Raw genomic sequence first — 25,100 nt, forward strand, 5'->3', positions numbered from 1 at the left:
AGAACTCCCGCAACAATGACTTTTAAACTAAATACAGCGACATAAGAAAACTGAGCTCCGTCCCACTTTAGTCGAAGGACTCTCTCCACTTCCCGCTGCATTCCTGAGACGACTCCGACACCAGACGGAGATGCCTCCCTGAAGCCCGCAGCCCAACTTTCCAAGAGCGCACAACTTACTGACATTAGGAAGTGGCTTTTTCATCGAGGCAGCCAGTCATCCACGCAACAAACGTGGGAAAGCAGGAAAAGTTGGCTGTGTTGCAGAAAAAGGAACATTTTCACTGTCAGTGGACTCCATTGAAGTTGATTATTTTACAGTCTAAACTGGATTGAGAGAAACCATAATAATTGTGCTGTTTTTTTCACCGTCTGGAAAAAGTGAGGTGTTAAGGAAGAGACAGTTGTGAGATTGTGACAGAATTCATAATATAAAAAGAAGCATTAGAAACCAGAAAGTGAACTCAGATATTCCACTTGCATGCTTATGCTTGTTCCACACCATCAGGTCACACAGCTTCTGTATGCTGAAACAATGCTTGAAAGAAATACTTCTAAAAATAGCCAAGCTGCTATTTCATAGTTGTGACTCACTAACTGTTGGAAAATCAACAGCACCTGTTTGTGTGCATGTGTGTTGACAGGTGGGCTCTGAGGGGCGATCACAAGCTCAGTGGCTCCATCTCAAGAGACCAGAGGTTTGAGAAGAAAACAAGGATTTTTTTTTATTATTATTCATTTTTCCAGTTCATTTTACACCATTCACACAAATACATAGTGACCGGTACAGTGTTGTATTGAATCCAACATACTATGTTATCCCCTACACAAGCAATCTCAGTGCAAATTAATTGTTTGACAATGTGTTTATTATTATATTTTTCAATAATACCTTTGCTAATAAAATGGGAAACTATTTTGTCCTAACAGACATATTGAAATCCATCACCATTAGCATCACTTATCTTGATAAGGAAACACTCAAAGCATTGCAAGTGCATGTACCAGTGTGATGGGTATAGTCACTCATGCTGTGCAAGCTGCATAGTTATGATAAGAACACAACAGGAATCAGTGTCGGCTTGATTATTAGTGACTTTACATCGATTCCTCATCGTCTGAACCCTCTACCAGCCGGCTTCCATGTTCAGCGTAGTCAAAGTCACGAAACTTGATGGTGAGTTCCCCCCACCTGGTGCATTTGCTAATCTTTATTCCATTTAAATCCACCACAAAGTTTTTCACATGGAGGCAGGGGCAATCGATCCCACGGTACACCATCATTGATCCCCAACTCTGCAGCGGAGGATAGACGTTAACACAAAACAGGAGCAACACGGCACTGCAGATCTATTCATCAAGTGAGGGAGGCTAGTTGGTCAAATGGTGCCCAGAAAATAATTAAATGATGGAAACATGGGCTCAAATAAAACACATGTAATCATAATAGCAGCTGTATGTCATGCGACTGTCTGACTCACATTTCTCAATATACAATTTTAGTGCTGAAAACATTTCACTAATTTCCTACTTTTCTGTTACTCTGATGAAAAAGCTGCACACCAACGTAGAAACTAGTGGGTATGAATGCTGCCATGCTGCATGTATGTTATATGCAAGTAAGCAAAAATCCCAATTAAAAAAACTTAGTGTACCAAACAATTGAAAAGTCTGAAATAAATTTACCTGCCCACAGTCTTTGCATGCTATGACGCCGTTGGTCTCATAATCCAGAAGTCGTTTTTGAAGAGAAGTGTTTTCTCTCAGAATGAAAAGATCACTGTAAACAAATACAGCATAATTAATCATCTGAGCACAATTAAAAACAGTTCAGAATGATGTTGAAGTCCGTTTTGAATTGTAAATTTGACCTGAACTGGGATGTAACATTGACTCTGTGCATGTCTTCGATGATCTGGATGTCTTCACCGCTGCAGACATGTTTGCTGCAGCTTCGACAGCTAAACTTCACATCAGACGGGTTCTCATTCTTCATGTCCTTCTTCTTCTTCTTTTTATTTCTCACTCTCTCCTCAACTATGGCCTGAATCTGAAACTCGTTAATCTTATGAAAGGAAAAAAAAAACATTCTTACCGCAATGTGGGCTTTGGTTGAACAGGTTTCAGAACATTTGAGTGAACATACCCGTTTGTTATAGTCCGCCTGATTTAAGACTCTGATTTTGTCAATGGCTTTGTCCATCATGCTCTTGCGGTACTCATTGACACACTCCTTTTCAGCCACCCCGGAGTTCTTCACATCGACCACAGTGTAACTGCTGCCCTCAGCTCGTCCTCTGCCTTGAGCCTGCAATAGTTTATATATATAGTCAATAATAAACAACTGCATTAATGTTTTACTGTAATACAAAGAAGATGCTTTAGTTACCGGACATAGAAGTAATGATCATTGACTTACATGTCATCACATCACTGACCTGAATCATGGCGATCTCATTTGTCACATGGCCATATCGGATAACAAAATTGCAGGCTGGTATGTCCAAGCCTTCCTCTGCCACTGTGGTAGCAATCAGCAGGTTCACATCGCCGTTGCCAAACTTTTTCAACACGTCCTTTTGCTCGGCCTGATTTACACAAATTTGTGTAAAAAGGTTAAGAGCAAGTTAAATCTGAAGTGCAACTGTAGGGTGCTTTGTGTGATGTCCACTCACAGCTGTCATTGGTTTGACATGACTTTGGTCTCCTCCTCCAATAACATATGAAGATTTCACGTTAATGTCAGCAAACTTGGAGTTTTCCTGAATCCACTGATCCAGAGCGATGGCACTGCGACGTGTTTTGGTGAAAATGATCCCTCTGGGTTCCTCCCTGCTGCTGAACTCCTGCAGAACTTTAGCTCTCAGTTTTGACAGGCTGTCATTTTCATACTCTGGGTTCCCAGCGAGCGCCTCCAGCTCTTTCTTGTTGTCTGCAGGACATAGATTTTAAAGAAGTGAATCATTAAAGAATGTGTTTCTTGTTAAGAGTTACAGAATAATTAAATCTCCTGTCTCAGCCATAAGCAGGTTAGCTCATCTTAGCAAAATGACCGGCCAATGTAGAGCTCCCTCCTGTAAATGATGTGTTTAAACTCAAGCTTTGTTTGGCTGGAAGCAACTTCTTGACGTCTTTTTGTTGCTGTAACGTAACCGGGCCACCACTGAAATTTATTTGTATTGAAAGCAAAAAAAAGTATTTTCCCCGATCAAACTATTACTTTAAAAAACATAAAAACGAGTTTGTTTCAGTTTTCTTGGTGATATAACACAATACCTTTAAACAAGTTGAAGAGGAATCTCTCCGTATCTGTGATTTGGATGTTCTGCTCCTCGTCTGGAGCTGTTTTTCTCTTCATCTCCTCCTCCTGGTATTTGTTCAGGAAACTGAAGGCATCACGCATGCGAATGGTGTTGCTTAGATTCAGGCCCTCGCTGTACTGTCGAAGGTGATCTGCACACACTCGCACTCCCTGATCTTCCTCTTTTGCAGCTAAAATGGAGTGAGAAACATTTTAAGATCCCCACAGAACAACTTGTTGTTATCAGTAAGGAAGAAAAAAAAGGGGGAGGCTGAACAGACAGTTAGTTTCTCAAGATAAGCAAAACAATCTGTGCTCACCTTGTCGTTCTTTTTGAACAACCCACTGTTCATAATTCTGAGAGCCAAGGTCACAGGTGGGAGTCAGCTCAGCATGGGTGTGAATGGCATTCATGATTTTCTTGATGACATCACCAAAAGGATCCTGAATTTTTGGGGGGGATTAAAACACGATCAAAAATAAGTACACTACTGATTTAAAATGAAACTAAAGTAATGTTCAACAAAAAACGACCATAAAACAAAGTCCTGTTAAACAAATGTACTATTAGGTGAGGGGATTATTTATCATTTAAGGTTATTCGTGGGTTTTGTTTTTTTCAATATGTAAAAACTATGAATTACCACTTGAAAATGAATCAATAGCCTAAATTAATAGACCAAACTTAAAAAAAAGCATAAAGACAAGACATGTGACCTGATTCAGCCAATGAGCGCAGCCGCGTTGAACCTTGACCTGACTTCCACTTCCTGTTAGCCCGCGCGCAAATGTTTGGTAACTCAGCTCGGTGGGTCTATCACAATAGACCGTTTGTTCCTCAGTGAACGTCCGTATGTAGAGAACCAAAGACAACCTGGAAACACCGGCTGTGGATCAACACGGCTAATATAGCTAATGTTCACGTTATGAAGTCACCGGCCGGTTCGGTGGGACTCCTTCCGGTGAAGGCCCGGTTCTTCACGAGTACAGCGCACGACAATTCAGGAGACGTTTTAAGAAAATCTGGATGGATTATTGTGGATGACTTGAACACTGCGTGTCCAAAGACTACTGCCTGACTCTGGAACTGGTAACCGGAGAACCGGCCCGGACACCGACAGGACGGCTTCAACCACACAAACCGACTCGGTAAGCCGTGATTTCGCTCTCCGTCTATGACGACGCCATTAAAAGGTGTGTGGGACTGTAGGTCGACTGGTCCAGGTGTTGGTGACTGGTCCAGGTGTTGGTGAGTGGTCCAGGTGTTGGTGAGTGGTCCAGGTGTTGGTGAGTGGTCCAGGTGTTGGTGACTGGTCCAGGTGTTGGTGAGTGGTCCAGGTGTTGGTGAGTGGTCCAGGTGTTGGTGACTGGTCCAGGTGTTGGTGAGTGGTCCAGGTGTTGGTGACTGGTCCAGGTGTTGGTGAGTGGTCCAGGTGTTGGTGAGTGGTCCAGGTGTTGGTGACTGGTCCAGGTGTTGGTGACTGGCAGCAGAGCCCTGAGTGGAAAGGTCAAACCTCCAGCGTTTCCCGGCCCTCCTGGATGTCGAGGCCGCCGGTTAGGGTTAACGGCCTTGAAACTTTATGTGCAGAACCGTCACACGGGGAGTTTCTGACTTCTGTATGCTTGGCCGAGGCTCACCGGGAGTCACCAGATCATTAATGAATCCCAGTTCACAAACACGGTCCACACACTGCAGACAACTTAGAAAGGCGTCACCACAACCTGGCAACCCGACTGAAACGGGTGGGCGGAGGTTCTCTGCTCATTCAGGCAGGTGTCAGTTGGAGATGGAGGTTTTACGCTTTGAGACAACGATACGTCACTTCTAACTTTCTCACCAAGTTATATTCTACATGTAAATACAGCTGAAACCACAGCACATACTGAGCCAACTTGCTCCTAATGAAACCCTTGTTTTTTTTACACTTGTACATTACATGGCCTCAAAAACTGCCCATGCACAGTAACTAATATGAATCACGTGTAACAATAACTATAGCCAAGAACACATTTTTACTAAGTGCTCTCCAAAAATGAAAAAGGATTATCATAATAAACCCATAAGGAGTAATCAACAAGCAAACAAACATGTTTCTCATAACTGAGGACTAATTTGGAGCAGAGCTAACCCATAGCACCACCAAAGGAAAATCTCCCAAAAATCTGTACCTCTCTTCTGTCTTCAACATTTACAATTATTTTCCTTGGCTCCTTTTTGAATTCTCCGAGGCCCCTTGTCATGATTTTGGAAGCATCCAAGTTTGCACAAATCTATAAAGGAGATAAAAAGATATTGAGTGTCAGAATTAATGAAAATCCTACTTCTTGATTTTAGTGGTACAGAATGTGTTTACTCCATTTCTGTGTGTCCAACAGAGTTAAAACCACGTTGTTGGTTTAAGGTTTTTTTTAAACTTTTGTGGCAGCGGGAAACTTTATGGCTTCCCTGTGTGCAGAGGCAGTGTGGAACATTGGAAACAGCTTGGCTGGATGAATAAAGATCCTCGATGACTGTGGCAGAAAAACTGTGGCAGGGCTTAAATTAGTAAAAGAAGAAAAAGTGACATGAACAAAAGAATAGGTTTTTATCTTGGCATGTAAATATATTAGGTTTGGACACAGTTAAAGCAAGAACTGTAAAATGGAAATGAATTTATTGCAGAAGAGTAAAAAAGCTCTGCAATAATTTTTCTTCTGCTGATGACCAATTTTTGCTCAGACTGTGTCAGATGGGATATAATAATCAGACTTTAAAAAACCACAGCCTCTGTCGTTGCTATTAGATAACATTAGCTCATATTTGGCCCACGCAGGCTCATATTTCCTAACAATTTTAGGTGCGGACTGAAAGCTGAAAACAGTATTTACGCGCAGTATGTGCTCCTCAGCTTTCTCCATTTTGGTGGCCCCCCCGACCCCCGGTGAGGCAGTTAGGCCCAGGATCTGAGGGAGCGGCAACGGGGCTTTCTGCTCCTTCTTCAGCTTCAAGTTCTTGTGCTTCTGCTTCAGGTAGCGCATCATTATGTGGTTGTAGACGCCTCCTTTCTGAGTGTGGTGACACTCATCTATTACAATCAGTGTCAGATCTACATGAGCAGAAGAGACAAAACCAAACATATAAATGAACGGGCAGTATTTCACTATATATTATTCAATGGTTCTTTGGTAGGACAGTGCTGTTTAGTCTAATTTCTGCTTGCTTTGTTGAAAGAAAAACATTTACAAAGCTGCTCAAATCTTAAAAACAAATACCTACAATTTCCACCACCTTATTTATTTATGTTTCTTAAATAAAACGGGTGATTTCCCTCACAGATTATAGCATCTCTCTGGAAGTGAGATCCTTTCACACAAACCAGCACTTTTCTAGGAACTTTTGACGCAGCAGTTTAAGCCACACAATAACACGCGTGTTGGAAAACTGCTTCAAAAATAACTTGAGGTATTCTGTGTTTTATACAAGTAGACGCAAGGTGCATCTTTCACATGTAGAAGTTTTAACCGGAGTAATTCAAATGTGTCCCTGGAGGAAAGGAGTATGGAGAGTGTCAGCTTGATGTATTGAGGGAGATGGAAGCTCTCATGTGAGTTTGATCAGCCACACACTGATGGCTTGAACAGACGTGTGGCCTGGAAACCAGGAGAGAGAAAAAAAGCCGACATGCTTTCAGGCGTTTCAACAAACAGCATATGTTCCACTGAGGTGGCTATTCCACCTTGGACTGGTGAGTGCCAACAGGAGTGAACAGCAGAGACTTTGACAAGATCCTGTCAGGGGAGATGCTGCTCCGAGTCCTCTGGGCGGCTTTCTGTTCCAGAGCCTGTCACTGTCTGGAGTTTAAGCCAGGACAGATTTTAACAAAAGATTTTTTATTTGATTCTTTTTAAATGTAGAGATGTTATGACCCTGTTTACTCTTGAGTGTGCATTAGTCTTTGTGTGACTAAGTTTACTGAAATCAAAGGAAATTATTGGTCTGCGAAACTCTTGGTAGGCCTTTCGCAATTATAACATAACCGCCTGATTGTGATTATTTGAGCTGACAGGAATAATGTTGCATAACCTTTAGAATGGTTTCCATTCATGTGTATCAACAGCTGGATGAAACTAACAGACATATTATATTTCAAACTCTAGTTTTCCTATGTTGTTTTCCCCCATTTGAGGTTTGACTCTTAGTGATGTCCTCTCGTTGTGCCCTCTTCTTTATTTTAATGGTGTGGAGAATTAGCCCCACAGTACATAGTACATGGTTTATTTTGATTATTGGCACCTTCATTGTCAGTATTTTCTTTGTATATTTTAGTGATAGGCTTTGTAAAATAAAGTTGTTATTTAGGTCATATCTGCCCTGTGCAATTTTTTGTTTACAAACCCTAAAAGGCAATTTTAAATGTTTTTTTTTTATGCCAATAATTGGCTCTTCTTCATTAATTGTATTAAACAATGATTAGGATTACACAATAATAGTGGCATAAAATGAACAGAAAAAGCATTAATCGCAATTGTTATTAATCATCAACTAAAAACTTCATGATTGTGACCCCCTTCCTCTTGTGTTAGATTAACTTGTGTGTGTGAAATCCTGTTGAAAAGTCATACCGCTCAAGTTCACTCCTTCATCCTCTCCTTTCGTGGACCTCTCCAAGAAGTTTTCCAGAATCTGAGCCGTGCAAATGATGATGTCATTTTTCTCCACAATCTCTGTGAAAGAGATTTTGAGCTGGGAGTCTCCGCTGACTCTCTCCACTTTATATTTGTGCTTCAGAAAGGGCAAGAACTCGGCGGAATAATGCTGCTCAACAAGAGGAATCTGCAGGGCACCAGAGCACATGAACTTTTATGATGCTGATGCCACATAGTCAAAAAATTCAACAAATATAAATATCTGCATTGTTTCTTTTACTACACAGCTCCCGATGATTTAAGGGGGTGTTTGTTTGTGACTACAGATAAATATGTCTGGGAATGTTTCACACTTTGGTTAAGGCAGGGTTTGGTTTCAAATTAGCTTGGCAATGATTTAAAATCATTTTATGGTTCATTTTTACAAAGGGAGAAGACATTCCCTTTTCTACGCAGTCACAAGTTATTGTTGTGCTCTTTTCAGTAGTGAAGACTGAACCACTATGATCAGCTCCAGTCATATAAGATAACTGCTTTTTTAAAACTAAATAGTTTTATAGCTGGAAAACCTTTAATCCAAAATGGAGGCTTTTTTCCAGCTCAGAGCAGATCCCACATGTGCCAGATAGTAACAAAGTGCAGGCGAATATCTAAACCTTATGGCATGTAATTTGTGGTGAGCTGGCCCACATGTGCAAATTGACTGCATGTTTTCTTTAGAACTGAAATGGACAGAAGTAGGTTAGCATAATAGTACAAACCCATAAGTCAGGTAGAGCTGACTGGGATGGTCGTACCTTGTTCACCAGGATGACCACTTTCCCTGATTGCCCCTCCGCCCTCCTGCTGTCCAGATGTTTTTTGGTAATATAAACTGCAACTCTGGTTTTACCGCTTCCTGTCGGGAGGCATATGATGATGTTTTCCCCCTCCAAGGCAGGTCTAGCGACGTCCATCTGATAATCTCGAAGAACAATATCAGCTCTTTCTGGGCCTCTGGCTGCAGCTCCTAAGTCGCTTCCATCTGCAACGCAGAGCAGCGGCTCAGACAGACGAAACTCGTGTCCATGTCGGCGACTCACATTAAAGACGTTACCAACAGGAAAAGACTGCTTGTGGTTTTGGTAACGTAGTGGAATGTCCTCTTAATGCTGCTATTAAAATGACAAAACATACACATACCTTATACAACTGTATCATGCAAGATGCTCTCCATTCAAAGCTTGAACACTAAACAATTGCTCATTGTTGAATGACCGATTTTAAACCACAATGAACGAACATAAGCACTGAATGGAGGACCCTTAAAACCACGTTGTGTGTCGTTGTGGTATGAACACTGTGCACTATAAATCATGTCAGAGAGCCACTATTGGACCATTTTTTTGCCTAACGCGAACCATACCGCTGATAGATCTAAAAACGCTGCCAAAAGCAGACCAATGTGTGCGCCACATGCAATTGTTCAAGTCAATATACGTAATCTGACCTTTTATGACATCATTATAACGCTAAAACGGGAAGTCACAATAAAACAGGGAACTGCATGTACTTAGAAATCGTCCTGGTGTGACGTCATCACATGTCGCTTCATTAATATTCTCCCTGTTTCTTGTACGTGGCAGCGTTTTGTCTCATTGTTCTCTTTGCAGCTACGTTGATCCACTTTAGTCAGACTAGAAGTTGCCGGCCGGCTGTGACTCATTTGGCCTGTCTCGGCAGCGGATAATAACATGACTAAGGCACCGTGCACAATGTGCACGTCCCCCCCCGCTCTGCTAACCCTTTCCACTCAACTCAAAGTTTCCCTGCAGTTGAGTTCAAAACCTCACAAAGTTCTTTTTTTTTTTTTGTTTCAGCGCAGACAGCTTTTAATTTTCCTCCTCGGGATTGGTATGCCGGAGGTTAAAGTGTTGTTTTAAGAAACTTCATGAAAGTAAATACAAGTCTGTAGCGATGGCGAGATAGAGCTTTAAGAGCAACAAGAAGTGAAGGGTGGTTTATGTGCCCCCTTAACTTTTAACAGCAGTTTCTGGACAGTACAATTATACAAGAAGGAAAGTAAACAATCACAACACAAACATTTGTGCACATGCCCTGCAGGGTGGAAGAAGTCTTGCATGTAATCTGCTCTGTTTGAACCCTCCACTCTAGTAAGGTTTAGAGCCTTATGCCTGTTGAGAAACTAATATAAAAGAAAAAAAAAAATCCTAAATGACTTTCCTCAATTTACAATATTATTTTAAATGCTTCATTAGTCCGTATTTATCTTCTGGGTTGAATGTACCCTGAAGCAATCATGTCTTATGTGAAGACAATGTCAGAAATGCACTTTATAAGAGCACGCTGGAAAGAGAGGTGATGGCGAAGGAACAGCCATTAAAATAATCCAAATTAAACATGATATAAACCTAATGGTGCAGAGGAAGGCAAGAATCCACAGTGACTTCAATTACACTGTTCCCTTAACATTTCTTTACAATTCGCCCATACAGTGTTGGCATGTGGTTTCAATTTGAAGCGCTTGCTATCCTCTGTCCTCTCTGACCTCTATGTGGTTCATCATGGCACACATGGAACTTATTCATTGGTGTGAAGCAGGCAGGATGGAGAAATGTTCCACCACTGTTGCAGCTACACTCATTCTGCCTTTAGGACACTTCCTGCAGACCTAATGTTCATTTTTCTTGGCTATGACTTGTTTTTTGTGTGTGGTCTACTGGCAGAACAAGAACACTGTTTTTTTTAAGATTACCACCATACTGCAAATACTTAAACATGATCAACCGGGCGAGTGAGGGTGAATCAGTCCCACCTGGCTGCGAGGGCTCCAGGCTGTTGGGCGGCTCATTGCTTGTGTACAGGTCTGAAAAGATATGAACCAATGGAAGAAAAAAAAAAATCACACTCGTGAAAGGCAAGATGAGGCATCCTAACCTTGTTCACTGTGACAGCAGCACCAGCTGCTGGGAAGGCTCAGTTCACCAAAATTGTTAAAACGCTTCATTCTGCTGACCATCCCTTTTAGGGATCTGCAGATAGTTCTAGATTTACTTGCGAGAGCTTAAAGACACGTCTGTCTGGGATTTATGTTGGCTCTTCAATAGAAAGGAAGTTAGCTGAATTTGGTTAGCAGTACTTTTAAATATTGCATTTGATAAAACATTGACCAGAAACAACGTCCCAGTCACTCATATTAATCCACACATCGACTCGTAGGCAGTTTTCATTTCTGAAATAGTGTTGTCAGATATGTGTCTATGGAACCATTACATGTGAAATGATGAGGGAAACATCCCATTGAGATTAAGAGTGACATACTGTAGATGGCATGAATGTCAACTTGTTCAGTATGTACTAAATCTGGATCCCAGATCAGTGCTCATCACGTCAGCATCAAGATCTTAATATATTTGTTTGTCTGATTAGTGAACAGACCTGCGTCGCCATCCTGAGACTTCTCGGTTTCGCTGATGTCGATAACCTTTGGGTCGCCACAGCTTTCAGCTGCTGCTGGACTCGTCTCGGTGGCAGATTCACTTCCTGCAGCTTCATCTTTCAGTGGAGCCACTTTCTCATCTGATACTAATAAGAAATAGAAAAATACAACACACAAAAAAAAACCATTTTGGGATTAAGAATATTATTCTACAAGACTGTAATAAGAAAGTGGCTTTAAGTCTATGAAAGATTAGTATTTATAATTGCTGATAACACTATAATTGTCCATCCCTAAGTTTAATTAAGTTGGATTAAAGATACTGTATGCCCTCTACTTTTGTAGTCGCTCATATGCTTTACACAATCAACCAAACCCTGAGACTTTCTTTGCCAAAAGCCTCATTGTATTTCTTGTAATGGGTGTGTGCTCCAGGAGTAGAAATTAGTCACCTGGTGTGTGACAGTCAGGTGAGCCTCCCGTCAGCTCGTACAGATGCTTGTGTTCAGTGACGCGCAGAACTTTCAGAAAATTGGAAAACCATCCAGGGCGACCTGTAACAACCCTTCTCAGAAGTTCACTGGCTCCACTCATCGCTCCTCGGTTTGTTATTTCAGCTTTAATCTAAAAGCATGAACATGATAAGTGAAGTACATTTGTTACGCAATCGAGAGTGAGGTGCTGAACTCCCCCCTCTGTAACCAAACTGTTAGGTGCATTGGTCTGCCACCTTGTGGTCAGTAACCGAAAAGACATGCAGGGGGATTTTGGATTGTAAAAATAGTTTAAAGGCAGAAGTTAGAGCTCATATGACAACAGTTTTGCACTTTTTTTTTTTTTTTACGTATTCAGACTGGAGATTGTGACTACTGGAAACGTTTCATCATCGTTCTTTGATCATTATAGCTGATCAACATTAAGATGAACCAGCAGATGACAGCTCACCGACTCAACAGTGTACTTACCATGTCATCGTCGGCCTGTGTGATGAGGCCGTCAGCCAAACATTGCCGACACACATTTTCTGTGTTCATGTCCACAAGGCTGGGAGACAGTAGACGAATCAGCAGGACACATCTGTCATTCTCCGCCTCCTCCTCAGGTTCTGGGATCTTTGACTGCATGTAGTCGGCTGCATAGTCACAGCCTGCGTTTAACAAGGCGTCAACAAACGCCCTGAACCATCCCGGGTCATGAGGCCTCTTCAGGACGGCGTCAATGAGGACGTCTGCAGCCGCACTGTTCCCCTCGGTGCGCCACTTCTGTCTGATTTGTTCCTTCTGTTCGGTTTTGATGAAATGCAACCGCTCCACGACCTGCTCCACCTTCATGGCCTCCCGCAGCCTCGGCCTGAAGTCCTTGATGAGGCCCTCCCGTGTTTCATCGGCCTCAGCAGCCATCACGGCTCACTTTACTGACAGCACTGGACTGGCTCCGGTCGGGAGAAACTACCCCACCGGTACGATGAGTCAGTTTGATGTCGGGGAAAGCGAAACCTTTCAGTTTCGTTTAATCCCAAACTACCAATATTTAAAGTGGCCACTAGATATCGCTATTGGACCATAGTAGTACTTCGAAGAAGCTCTACAAACATCTTCATGTCCTGACTGAGGCATTTACAGCTGTCTTCTATTGATAAGCACTAAGTTTATAATATTCAAGCTGCGGCCTAACGTGACTATTTGTGTCTTTTCTTTTTTACCATCAATATAACATTGTTGTAACAGTATTTTCATGACTTTATTTAGGGATGAATACAGTTATACAGAGATCTGGTGCTCACTTTTCATACCGAGTGTTGGAAAGTAACGAAGTATTGTACTTACGTCCAATTTTGATCCAAACATATTTTACTTGGATATTTCCATTTGATGCTACTTTATACTTCAACACCACATTTCATTGAGAAATATTGTACTCTGTATTGCACTACATTTATTTGACAGCTTTAGTTGGATTTAATATGAAGAGTTGACATGGTGGATAATAGAACAAGATTTTAAAATACAACACAATGCATTTGATTAAACCAGTTTCCAACCTGTCAGGTCCCATTTCAGATGGATTTTCTTGCAAAATGTATCCATTGCAAAATCTTTTAGTTTTTAATGAAATATTTTGTGATTGCGTTTTGGCATCTATGATGTGAACTCACCACTGCTTATATTTGTTTAATTCATGCACTGCAGGCCGAGGATTTTTTTTCTAGTTAAAAGAGTACGTAATCTTTAATCTTACTGTTTAGTACAGAAGATGTGTTTTACTTATTTTAAACTATTAATTTATCTCCCCTTTACTCCACATGAGTACCCCCATGTTAATCTCTCAACTCACACTACACCTTAACTCTGTAGTAGTGATATCGGTTAATGTGAAGTTAGCACATGCTCAGCGTTACATCCCTCCTTAAAAGAGCCCATCCCTTGTAAACCCAGATAATATTCCCAATGCAACCAACGACAGCAGCAAACATAATACTGTACAATAATCCCTGACCTCTCTGAAGGACACACATTCATCTTGGACCCCTGGAATAATTAATCCGTTCATCTCTTTGTTCTGTACACACAAACAATAAATACACTGTTTAAAAAAGGAAACGCCAGTGAAACAACTGTAACTGTGTTTTCATTTATTGCTCCCACAGCTTCAAAACAAGCATATGCACTACTCTGTTTTTTCTATAGAATTTCTCGTTCTGAATTTATTCAGTTAAAAAAAAAAAAAAAAAAAAAAAAAAAAATCTTTTTTTTTTTTTTTTTTTACACCTGGCAATGTGATATATTCATTTTCTACAACTGTCTAACAATAATTTACCTTTAATGTACACTGCCACAAAAAAAAACGGTATAGGGAAATGATATGAGTTGTTGATTTATGGTTAGTTATACACAAAGATGCTGATTTAGCATTTGGATTGGTTGTATAGGCACAAGACACTCCCTGGAGCCTGTTTATGCACAAGTACCATCTTCCCTCATCCCCAAACATCCTCTAAATCCACCCCAAAAGAGACAAGAATGCTGACATCATTTTATATTGTAATGTGCTACTTTGGGCTCATAAGCAGTGCAAAACAGTAAATATGTAGATATATATATATATATGTCTATATATAAAAAACAAAAAAAAACATGCACTGCTTTGTAGAAATGCCGACATCATACTTGCTGATCGGAGGCCGAGCTCTGGGATAACAGCAGACAATGTTCAAATCTGCATGTTATGATATTTGTCCAGACAAGCGTGTATGGTGTGTTTTGTTGGCTTAATGTTGTACAGTATGGGTGCACATCAGTGATTGCAGTAATAATGCACATTGTTTGAAGAATGAAACTGTAGTATGCTTGATACTGTACTGTGTATCGCAGTGCAATTGTCCATAACCCCTGAGTCATACTTCAGAGAAGACAGGCATACAACGAAGGATAAGAAAACCTTTGTAATAATGCTGTATTAAACTAATAGCTGCAACAAATAGTATGTATGGTCTGTTCATTTGCAGGCTCAGGCCTTCTCAATGCTATGATCTGTATATATGTAACCCACTCGGGCTTTAGACTCTTTAAAGGTTCTAATATCAATATCCAGGTTCATCAGTGACTGTTGAGGCTCTCAATGTGGACTGTATCATGCAACATCCTTTGTCCCAGCGGAGGAAGTTCACAGTCTGTGTTTCCACCGTCTGTCGGGTGCTATGCAATGACATCAGCGGCCGGATGAAGAATGACTCTGTCATCATTTTCCTGTTGTGACAGAGTCGCCTCCTCATACTTCAGGTACTCTCACATCTATGAAGGACACGGCAGTGCAGGGCGCTACGTTTGGCTCACATCCTTGTTTCCAAGTGTCAGGCTGCACTGGTCAAAGCAAAGAGCTGCCTCCATCCACCGTTTATAGTCTTCTGCAGAAGCTTCCATCTCTTTTTGTCCGTTACCTCGGAGTTTAGCAAGCTGACCGATCAATTGCGGCTGCGAGTAATACTGTAGCTGCTCTCTGTTGATACTCGGCGCTGGAGAGATGACCTCCCTCCTCAGACCAGGCATGAAAGGGTTAGAAAAGGCTTGACAGGGCTGTTGGCAAATTCTTGTCTGAACACTTTTCAATACGGGATCAGTTGGTGGACATTAATTTTCCTGTCGGTGTATGGGAGGGTGACCCCTCTCTCTTGCTTGCTGCAAAAGGACTAGTGGCTTACGACCGTCACTGCGTCCGTCAGCCGACATATTTTGTGTTGTTTTTCTTCTGTCCACACTCGGTACTTCTAAACAGGTGTTGAGACCTTTGTGGTGCTGCTGCCACTCTGACCTTCTCCTTCCACCAGACCACGATGGACGGGGTTTTGAGAGTCTGTCCTTGCTGCAAGTCCTTGTATTTTTGGTATCTCTGGATACTTGACAAGCATGCTCAGCTTAACTGGGGGTGTTGAGGAGTAGCTGGCTGGACTCGTACCTGTAGGGCACTGCACCTCCTGGTGCTTTCAGCCGTCCTACATCTGCTGCACAGACTCGTGAGTTGCGTTGGCCGTGGCCCTGTAGTGGGAGGAGCCAGTCTTTCCCTCCTTACTCAATGATGCACTGATGTCTGGAGTGCTTGTCACTGGAATCTGTCTAGTGTGAGGTAGATCAGTCAGATCATCTTGCTAAGTGAGCAATGGTGGTAGATGGAGTACTTCCCACTGATTGTCAGGGTCACCAGGCCTTTTTATTTGTGAATAAAGTTGTGAATCTACATAGACTGGTGCTTGTGTCTGACACGGCTATGAACTGAGACCAGATTTCATGACAGTAGGTCACGTGGTGTTAATTCTGGCTGGGTGTGGCCTGGTGGCCCAACTCTGATGTGACCTGTCCCTGCATGATACAAATCTGTAGTAGGATCACAGGATGAATTGCTGATCCCATCAGAGCAAAAAGCTGCAGTCAAACCAAATTGATTTGGTGTTGCAGGGATTTTCCTGTCACAACCAGGTGAAGCCTTTTAACCAGCATCCCTGCAGATATAGTAGAAGGTAGATGTAGTGATTGAGGAAGTAGAGTCTCCACTGGGTTAAATAGCTTCACCCTGATTAGCCGGGCATCCACATGTAAATTTGTCGAGCGTAAAAGTTTGATCACTATTATGACTAAATCCTGGTTTGACAGAGAATCTGTTACAAAATGTAACTACTGTTATTATACTGCAACAGCAGAAAACGGTCTTATTTCCATGTCCAGGTGTTTTATCCACATGCACAATGAAAGAACATCTAATTTCTATTACCAAGCCACTGCAAATTAACAATAGAGATGTCTGTGCCAGCATGCTGATTAAGAAAAATTGCTACGTAGTAATTACAAAATTACAACAACTATACTAGTGTACAGTGTTGCTGAAAGGTTCAGGGCCCCGGAAACTCTGGGTCTGAAACGGGTCTGTGGAGTCCAGTGGTGCTGAGGTTGGAGTAAGAAGGTGATGGGGAGGGAGACGAGATTTCAGTTGGAAGAAGGATCAGTGCTGACTGGTGGTGTCCTGTGAGCTGCTGCTGCTGCTGCTGCTGCTGCTGCTGCTGTTGTTGTTGTTGTTGTTGTTGCTGCTCCTGCTGTGTATGTCTCTGTACAAGAAATGCTGTAAGGCTGTCCTCCTCGACCGGCACATTCATGTTGGCCAAGCTCAACAGAGAGTCTTTGGATTCCTGAATGGTGCTCTCCAGTTTGTGGTTCGGGCCCTGAAAAGAAGAGTTTCACAATACAAGATAAAGTTTATTCATCCAACATCTGCATCTATTTAATATTTTGTATTACCAAGTAAGAATGCTCACTTAACAAATGTAGAATTATATTTACCAGAAAACTATTAAACTGTGTTAAATAAAATTATATAAATAGAAAATACTGTTTGCAAAATTAACAATTAAAAAAAAAGAGTAAAGGTAACCCTGAGGAAGAAATATCCCAAGCTGATCTCAAAAATCAGTATGGGGCCAATCAAGGTAGTTTTTTTTTTTTTTTTAAACTGTACGGTATTGCCTATTTTGAGCCATAATTAGCCCCAATCCTTAGTTTTATATCACCAGTCAAACCGGTATCATCGATGGACAGTTTGTGGCCGCGTCCAAAAGTGTACTTGGCATGTGGCGCATGTGTGGAGTACAATACTACGTTCAATGCCACTAATTTGAATCAGTACCCAAAATATAAACACCACAAGGAATACAGTGACATCACTAATGCCAACTGTGATAAAGTATAATTGTGATTTGTATTTGTTGTAAATGTTAAAGTTAAGCTATAACACTATAATCTATAATCAAAGTGGAATTGTGATTATGATAAACATTTTGAATATGTTCTTAATTCAATGCTGCACTCAGTGGAATCGATGAGCTATTTATAGACGTCTTTTAGTTTGATGAATGGTTATTTTGTTAAACAACATGAAAATCATTGCTGCACTAATTGGAAATAGGATCAACATTTTTTTGTTTGTTTACATTGTTATTTTGTAAAATTAAAAAAAAAAAAAATAAGATCAAGGAACACTTGGATGCAGGACATTTATCTGAACACTTTACAGCATACACAAAGGATTAATTTTAATGTTAATAAACTTGAAGTGTGCACTGTGAAGCTGTTTTATGTAGTAAAGTACAAGTATTGTATTGGGACCCGCGATGTGGGGTAAAAAAAAAACTGGATGGCGACATCCCCAGCACATGGGTCTCAGCACGATGCAAGTGAAAAATAACAAGGCTCACTATGTAAAGAAACTGAATAAAGTCAGAATATTCTTACTTGAGTTCCTGTATGGCTGAAAAAATGGCTTGCAGTCAGAGCGACTGGCTGAACCTTCACGGCAGGTCTGTGGTAGTCCGGACTGGCGGTCACAGTGCTGTAGGCAGGAGGTCCCAGAGTTGGCTGTCTCTGCAGCAGCTGCAGGATGGTCTGAATATCTGATATCAGCTGAGACTCCAGCCTTAACAAGAACAAAGAAAGAGTGAGAAGAACAAACTGACAGGACATAATCCCAGCCAAGAGGAGATGAATGCTTAATTCTGACAAGTGTGATCCTGGCTGAGTGTGATAATGACTAAAACACTCACTCAGCTGTACTTCACTGAGCGCTAGATGGAGCTTCTGCTCCTCAACCGTGGACAAATGAAGAGATGGTGAAGGTGTGGAAACACTCTGCCAGAGTAGTAGAAGAAAGACGCTGCTCCTGCTGGGAGTGATAATGAGCTTTGTGTGGGAGGTGTGAGTTCAGCGTTTACTGTGGAAATGACTGCATCATACGCACTTGGTCAATCTAATTATGACTAGATTTCATCCAAGCTCTATATTTAGGGCAACAGACAAAATTGGGAAATGCTGAAAAACCTTTTAATCATCTGCATCTCATCAAATAATATGTGGACTTTGTCAGTCTTTTTATGTTCCTTGTTTCCCAGGATATGGATAGTGAGAGATAAAGTAAAAGCAGTCACACATTCATTGTTAGGACAGCGAACTGAATTTGTTTCAGCTATTTACATGGATCTGTTGCAGAGAATGCCACACAACCTCTCTTTCTGTCATGTTTTTTTTTTTAGACTAGTCAAAAACACAAAACGATAGAGAAGTGCTGCTCATCCTGCAGCCAGCCAGCATTAGGAGGAAAAAAACAAGGTCACCTATAGTGCAATGGAAAGAAATTCTTATTTGTGCTTAATAAAATGAGCTAGCCCAGTATTTCAGGCACCCTGATGCCACTCTGTGATAATTCCAGCTAAAAATACCACCTGCTGTTCATTTGTGTGCGTTTCAAGCGGCTGCTGGCTGCAGCTGTGTTGTTCAAACTACGGACAATGTGTTTCTCCAGGACAGAAAATAATAACAATTAGATGTATGAAGTTTGGAAAGCTAGTGTACTTGCATATTAATTGTTCAAATCAGAACAAGTAGGTTATGAGAAAGTGGCTTACAATATGTTGTTTCTCATTATATGATATTTCAGACATACTTTGTTTTCACTCAGCTTTCTGAGTACTACTTTCAAATATAGAACAGAGCTTTGTGCTACTTCATTTTGGTGTTTAGTGTACTCTGGTTCTACAGTGTTATATCCTGTTTTCAGCTTCTGCCAGCTAGTTGCTTTCCTCCACCTACTCATGTACGTTTTGTAGCTTACTTTAGCAGTATGGGAGGTAACAACTTTAGAAAATAAAGCACTACATATTCATTAAGTGAAAGTTAGAACAATTGGGTTAAAATGTAATGATGGGTAAATAAGAATAATCACAAATTTAACTGTTACTTACTTAGAATACAGAATAAAAAGTTGCGTGATGCCATAAGATGTTTATACATTAAGTGAAATGTTCAGTCACAAGACTTCATCCCTTTTAAATGTTTAAACCAGTTAATGTACCTGAAATATTCAAGATGATGATTTTTTTTCAAGATGCCTTCTTGAGAATTGCATAGACACTCAGGTTTTGTACAAAGACCATCTTCGCACGGGTGAAATATTTCTTTAACATTTGTGGGTTTGATCAACAACGGTGAGCTTTTTCTCCTGGCTTCCCTTGTTGTAGTTGATGGAGTTTACAAGACATAAATAGACAACACAGGTGCATCTATTGCTGTACGATGCAGACGACAGCTGCACAGACGCTTATATGAAAAGTGACTTGTACGATAAAATTACAGTTTCTGATCAAGTCACCATATTGTCTTTTGACCAAGTGGAATTTGATGAAAACAATTTCCAACTGTGCTTGTTCAGTAGAAAATGTGGAAATTGGCTCAGAAACTGATCCAAAAAACTGAGAGCTGTTTTAACCAGTTTTCAAACAGTAGTGAAAAAATATTTAGATCATTTACTTGCATCAAGATAGATATTCAATAATGTAAAAACACTTAAGTGCTACACTGAAAATCCTATTAATGCAGTGTTATCAGCCAAATGTGTCAAAAGCAAAAGTACTCACGATGCAGAATGTGTTACTAAATATTCAATCATTCAGTTTATCATTCGGAATTTATTTATGTCTAAATCTGCTCTTTCTTAATCTGGTACAGTTACAATTATTCTGCAAGTGGCCTGAGAGATATAACCTGGCTAGATATAATAACCGCTATCTGATACGGCCTGCAGGCAAGACTGCTGAACTGGCCATCGAAGACAAAGACTTTCTGATGTTATCTCATGAGCAGTGACGAAAATGATAAAAAAGAAAAACCATCATTTAGACTTGGAACAATATGTTGCTTGAAAAGAAGAAAAACAACACGCAGGTATACTTTAAACTGGTAAAGGTCACATTCTGGGCTAATTCATAGTTCATGACAGTAAGATGAAGATCAACCATCTGTATATTGACTTTAAGAAATATGTACCTGTTTAAGTGTTCTTGAAGCTGACCTAAGCGTTGCTCCACCTCTCCGTATGTGATTTCACTGGCAGAATTATCGTCCTCTCTCAGGTCCTGGAAATGTGCTGACTCATCCAGGTAGGCTGTAGGCTTCTTACAGGCCCATTTATCACAGCACAGATCTGGAGAACCAAACCAACACACATGCTTTACATCCATCCAATGTGGGTCAGCACAACGTCATCACTAAACAAAAACACCACTAAAATAGAATGTAATTAATCTCCACAAGAAAGCTGCGTGTAGGATCTTTGTTGTAATTTATCATGGCTTTGTACCAGGAGAATTATCATTGCAATGTTTTCCAGTGTCAAACTAACACTGTTATCTCTGTCGGGCACATGGTAGTATTAGGCCTGCAGTCCAGTGATATGTGCTGAGCATCTTTTGTGGTTTTAAACAGAGATTGTTAGTTCTGTGATTAAACTACCTCATGGGATGGTGCAGGTGGCTTTGTACTGGCTCGATGAGTTCTATAGATTCAGTCTGTCACAGCAGATTTATTTCCCCACTTGTTGTTTAGAGAGTCTTATCAAAGGAATATGCCATGTCCATACAAAACACTGATTTTCAAATGATCTTTTGTTATGCACTTTTCTGTAATGTCTCTTTTGGACTAACTTGCATTTCAAATCAGTATTAACGATACCAGCATAGTAAGAGATACTGTACACTCTTTATTATTGAAAATTCATGTCTTTTAAGCTTGGCCCATTTATACAGGCTGGATACCTTCATCTTGAAAATCATGTCTCCTAATTGTTGTCTGGATCATAGTCATGTCTCTATTGTAGAAAAATGGGTCAGTTAATTGGCTAGTGTTGAAATGTACTGGGGTGGTCATGAAAACATCGGATGCTATTAACTACAGTAGCCATGCAATAAAAACTTTGTGAGCCTTGTAATCTTCCACTAACTGTGTACAATAATTGGATGGTGATTATATTTAGTCACCCTGTTGAGTTTTTAGTTTGTGATGGTGCAGATGGACGACAAAATAGGCCATTCAGGGAATGCAGGTTTTCTTACTTCAGTGTTGCCTCTCCTTTTCCACCCTGGAGGTTGCAACTTGATATAAACCAATGAATCTGCTCAAACCAGCCTTGGGAGCCTGGGGAAGGTCTCGGCCCCCTCCATATATTTTCTCCAACCACCCAATAGGAGGAGCTATTGCAGCATCAAGGACCTGATCCCTCACTACCTTTCCGACACTGCCATTATGTTTTTGCCCTGCAACAACCAGTAACCACTAACATACTACATGTTTTTCTCAAAACAGTAAAGATGAGACCCACATAATTACAGTCTGTCTGTAAAAGATCTATTACCTTCAAAAGATGGTCTTCTGTCCAAGCTTTTTCCAACAATAAGAACTGAGTCCAGGACTGGTACGTTGAGTGAAGAGGGACCCAGGACTACTGAACATCCCTTCAGGCACGAGTTAGATTCTCCCTCCCTTTGAACATCGTTAACCACTTCCTTGTTTTCTCCTGTAGAACAGCAATCAACTGGAGTCAGTGGAATAACACTATATTCCATACAGAATACATGGCCTCACTGAGCACCACTCACTTAACAATAACAAAGAACAAGTTGCAATCACAAATAGTGCTGAACAAGCTGGTACGGCAGGTTCATCTCGACTGACCGTTGGATTCATCTGGTGTGAAAGAGAGTCTTCTTTTTGTGCTTTTATTGCCCTCGCCATCTGAATCTGATCCCTGGACACTGGGAGGCTACAAAAAACACAATCAGTTAATTGATAAAAAAAAAGTGGGAAAAACCTTAATTCATTCTGAATCATAAAAAATAAATATATTCTAATATAACTGTAGTAATTGAAAATGTGAATACTTGTTAAACACCAACAATTGAATATTTTGGTCCTAGACCGTTTTGATATTACCTACCTTGGCAGACTCATCTCTGAGGTTGAAGGTAAGCTCCAGGTTGTTGAGGAAGTGATCAGCAAACTCCGGGTACATGTCTAGCACCTCCAGCAGATCTTCCCTCTGAATGGTGCTCAGGTCGCAGTAACTTAGGGCTCGCACATCAGCATTGGACTTCCCAGGCTTGGCCAACAGATGGATCATTTCTCCAAATATGTCATTTTTTCCTAGTCATGACACACATAGATAATGCATGATCTCATCAGGTTAATGCTGTGGCTCACTGATGCTGATTAGATTAACTCATGAGTAAACATAGCAAAATTTGTTGTTTTAAAATACACACGTGTTAATGTGGATGTTTTGGCTATCAACACTTTAATGAGGAAGCATTATTAATTGTAGAATTAAGAGAATTTATTAAACAAAGAAATTTGGTCAGTACCATAAAAGTATGGAAGTTCAGTTCCCATCCCTAACCAGCAGTGTCTTCTAAAATTAACAATGTGTATCATAGAGAAGAGTTTAAGTTGTGTTTTCTGTGGGGACATATCTAACGATTCCCGGGCTTTCACTGCAGAGCAGCAGATATGTTTGTTTTTGTGGATAATGAAAATCAGACAACTTTTTGTCTTTGTGTAGATGTTCTCCCAAGGCATGTGCATCAGTTGTCTTCCATCTTTGATCTGGTATTTATGCTGAGGAATAACTACCAACACAAAACAACTTTGATGTGAGGGTAGAAGGAGGGTTTGATTGTGATTGACACACTTTACTTGTTTTGCACTTCAAAGGAAATGTTTGTGTTAATAATGGCAATCGTATAATGAAGCCAGTTCTTCAGCACAGTTCCATAAAGACGTAAAAATCTACCTTCGGCTTAGTTTTCAGACTGGGGAGTAAAAGCGTTTCCTCTGCTGAAATACGGCTCCATTTTGCAAAGTACATAGAGGTCTGGTTTAAAGGCCACCATGAAAAATCCCTTTGTTGGTGTGGGGGTTCAGTAAATGCCAACAGCGTAAGCAGGGGTTGCAGAGAAAGAGATATGATACGTTGGCTGCTAGTGAGCCCTTCACAACAGGCACCAGACACCTTTCTACCACAGAGGAAAGCCTCACACAGAGAGCTGTATCTGTCCCCTACATGCAGCTCTCACCACACGGATTTAGATAGTCATTAGTGTAAGAGACTAATTCCTCATCTGTGGAACAATGTGACTAGCCTTGTTGGAGTCAATATCATTACAAGAGAAAAATGCTTTAGCACTCTGGGCTGATTTACTACCATGTTAGAGGCCAGAGCAGTTCGATAGGTGAGAGCAGATGAAGTAATGCACAAGATTCCTCAAACAAACTGGAACAAAAAGGAAGCTGATGCTGCATTTTGTTTGTATCAAATGTAAATTGTTCGCTCTATTCGATGAGCAGCTCTTCCAGCGTGTTTGTTAATAATGTGTTTTGTGTGATGCAGCAACTTTTGCTAAGCTTAAACCCCATTGTGTCAGGTGCAGCTTCAGAGAGCATTCATCTCATGAATAATGGCAAATTGAATCCAGGTTCAGCCCGGAGCGCCTAGCAACAGTTCACCCATGAAGAAAAAAATAAATACTTATTATTCTAATAAGAATATTGAGTATTCACTGTCATTATATTACTAAGGCAAAAAACAATTTCAAACAGAGATAGCAGTTGTTTCCGCCAGAACTTTAGCCTTGTTTTTAATAATCCCTACAGCTTTAACTCATTTCCCAGTGCTGTCAAAGAAGTGGCACCTATTTCACTGTGTTCTTTGAAATTGCCAAACAACCTTTCATGTAGCCAGTTAATAGAAATGTCAGTCTCAAACCAGAGAAACACCCGGGTGCTTTCACAGGAAAGGAAAGGTGGAAACCCACATAATGGCACATTCTGTGTTTTTTAACAAGTTATTTTTAATTTTCTAACTTAGACTCTCATAATAAATCAACATATGTCCAAAACAACCATGTACCTGGAATTTACATGTGGGAGATTCGCCTGAATTTGCTTCCATTAGATTTAAAAAACAAAACTTCAATAAATAGATGCTCTATATACTAAAGCAAACTCACAAAATAAACATTGACATCAGAATAATATGCCCCCTCAACCACTCTTTCTTTTTTTTTTTTCACCATGACCAAAAACTGTAGAAAAAGGGTTTTTAATTTGTTTGGTGCTGACATTCAACAGCCAGTCTGCTGAGATCCTCAATACAACAGGGAGGCGATGGACTTCGATGGTTGATCAGTTATCTTGGTAGAGAAGGAGGTTTTTTGTACTGTACAGACTCCACTACATTCACAATACTAATGACGGACACCAGCAAAGGTCAAACTAACACAACCTGTCTTGACAAATAGGAGTTTACTCTGCCAATGACGGCTTTAAAAATACATTTAAATCACAGACTCCCAATCAATTAGCACCTGCTTCCC

The 25,100-nt window shown here is 40.7% G+C and overlaps 2 protein-coding genes across 2 annotated transcripts in view; both read right to left on the reverse strand.

Annotated features, from left to right (window-relative positions):
• Positions 1–698: 698 nt before the first annotated feature.
• Positions 699–12,872, reverse strand: ifih1 (interferon induced with helicase C domain 1). Its single transcript, XM_069153731.1, has 16 exons — positions 12,331–12,872; positions 11,818–11,989; positions 11,365–11,511; positions 10,742–10,792; positions 8,724–8,950; positions 7,903–8,113; positions 6,169–6,386; positions 5,470–5,571; positions 3,621–3,744; positions 3,276–3,491; positions 2,675–2,931; positions 2,438–2,587; positions 2,146–2,307; positions 1,871–2,064; positions 1,686–1,779; positions 699–1,295 (listed from the first exon to the last, which is right to left on the reverse strand). The coding sequence occupies exons 1-16, from the start codon at positions 12,763–12,765 to the stop codon at positions 1,098–1,100; spliced, it is 2,958 nt and encodes a 985-aa protein (XP_069009832.1). The 5' UTR covers positions 12,766–12,872; the 3' UTR covers positions 699–1,097.
• A 249-nt stretch (positions 12,873–13,121) lies between these two features.
• LOC138200823 (voltage-gated inwardly rectifying potassium channel KCNH7-like) overlaps positions 13,122–25,100 on the reverse strand; it is a 38,846-nt gene continuing 26,867 nt past the window's right edge. The window contains exons 10-15 of the mRNA XM_069153733.1: positions 22,667–22,872; positions 22,405–22,492; positions 22,085–22,246; positions 20,722–20,878; positions 18,139–18,319; positions 13,122–17,072 (exon numbers count right to left, since the gene is read on the reverse strand). Of these exons, the coding sequence (XP_069009834.1) occupies positions 16,746–17,072; positions 18,139–18,319; positions 20,722–20,878; positions 22,085–22,246; positions 22,405–22,492; positions 22,667–22,872 (1,121 nt within the window). The 3' untranslated portion in view covers positions 13,122–16,745. The remainder of the gene's footprint in view (positions 17,073–18,138; positions 18,320–20,721; positions 20,879–22,084; positions 22,247–22,404; positions 22,493–22,666; positions 22,873–25,100) is intronic.

This window comes from Embiotoca jacksoni, unplaced genomic scaffold, assembly GCF_022577435.1.
Source record: "Embiotoca jacksoni isolate LCO1_2020_lvr unplaced genomic scaffold, fEmbJac1.0.p SCAF_2, whole genome shotgun sequence".
NCBI classification, from domain to species: Eukaryota; Metazoa; Chordata; class Actinopteri; family Embiotocidae; genus Embiotoca; species Embiotoca jacksoni.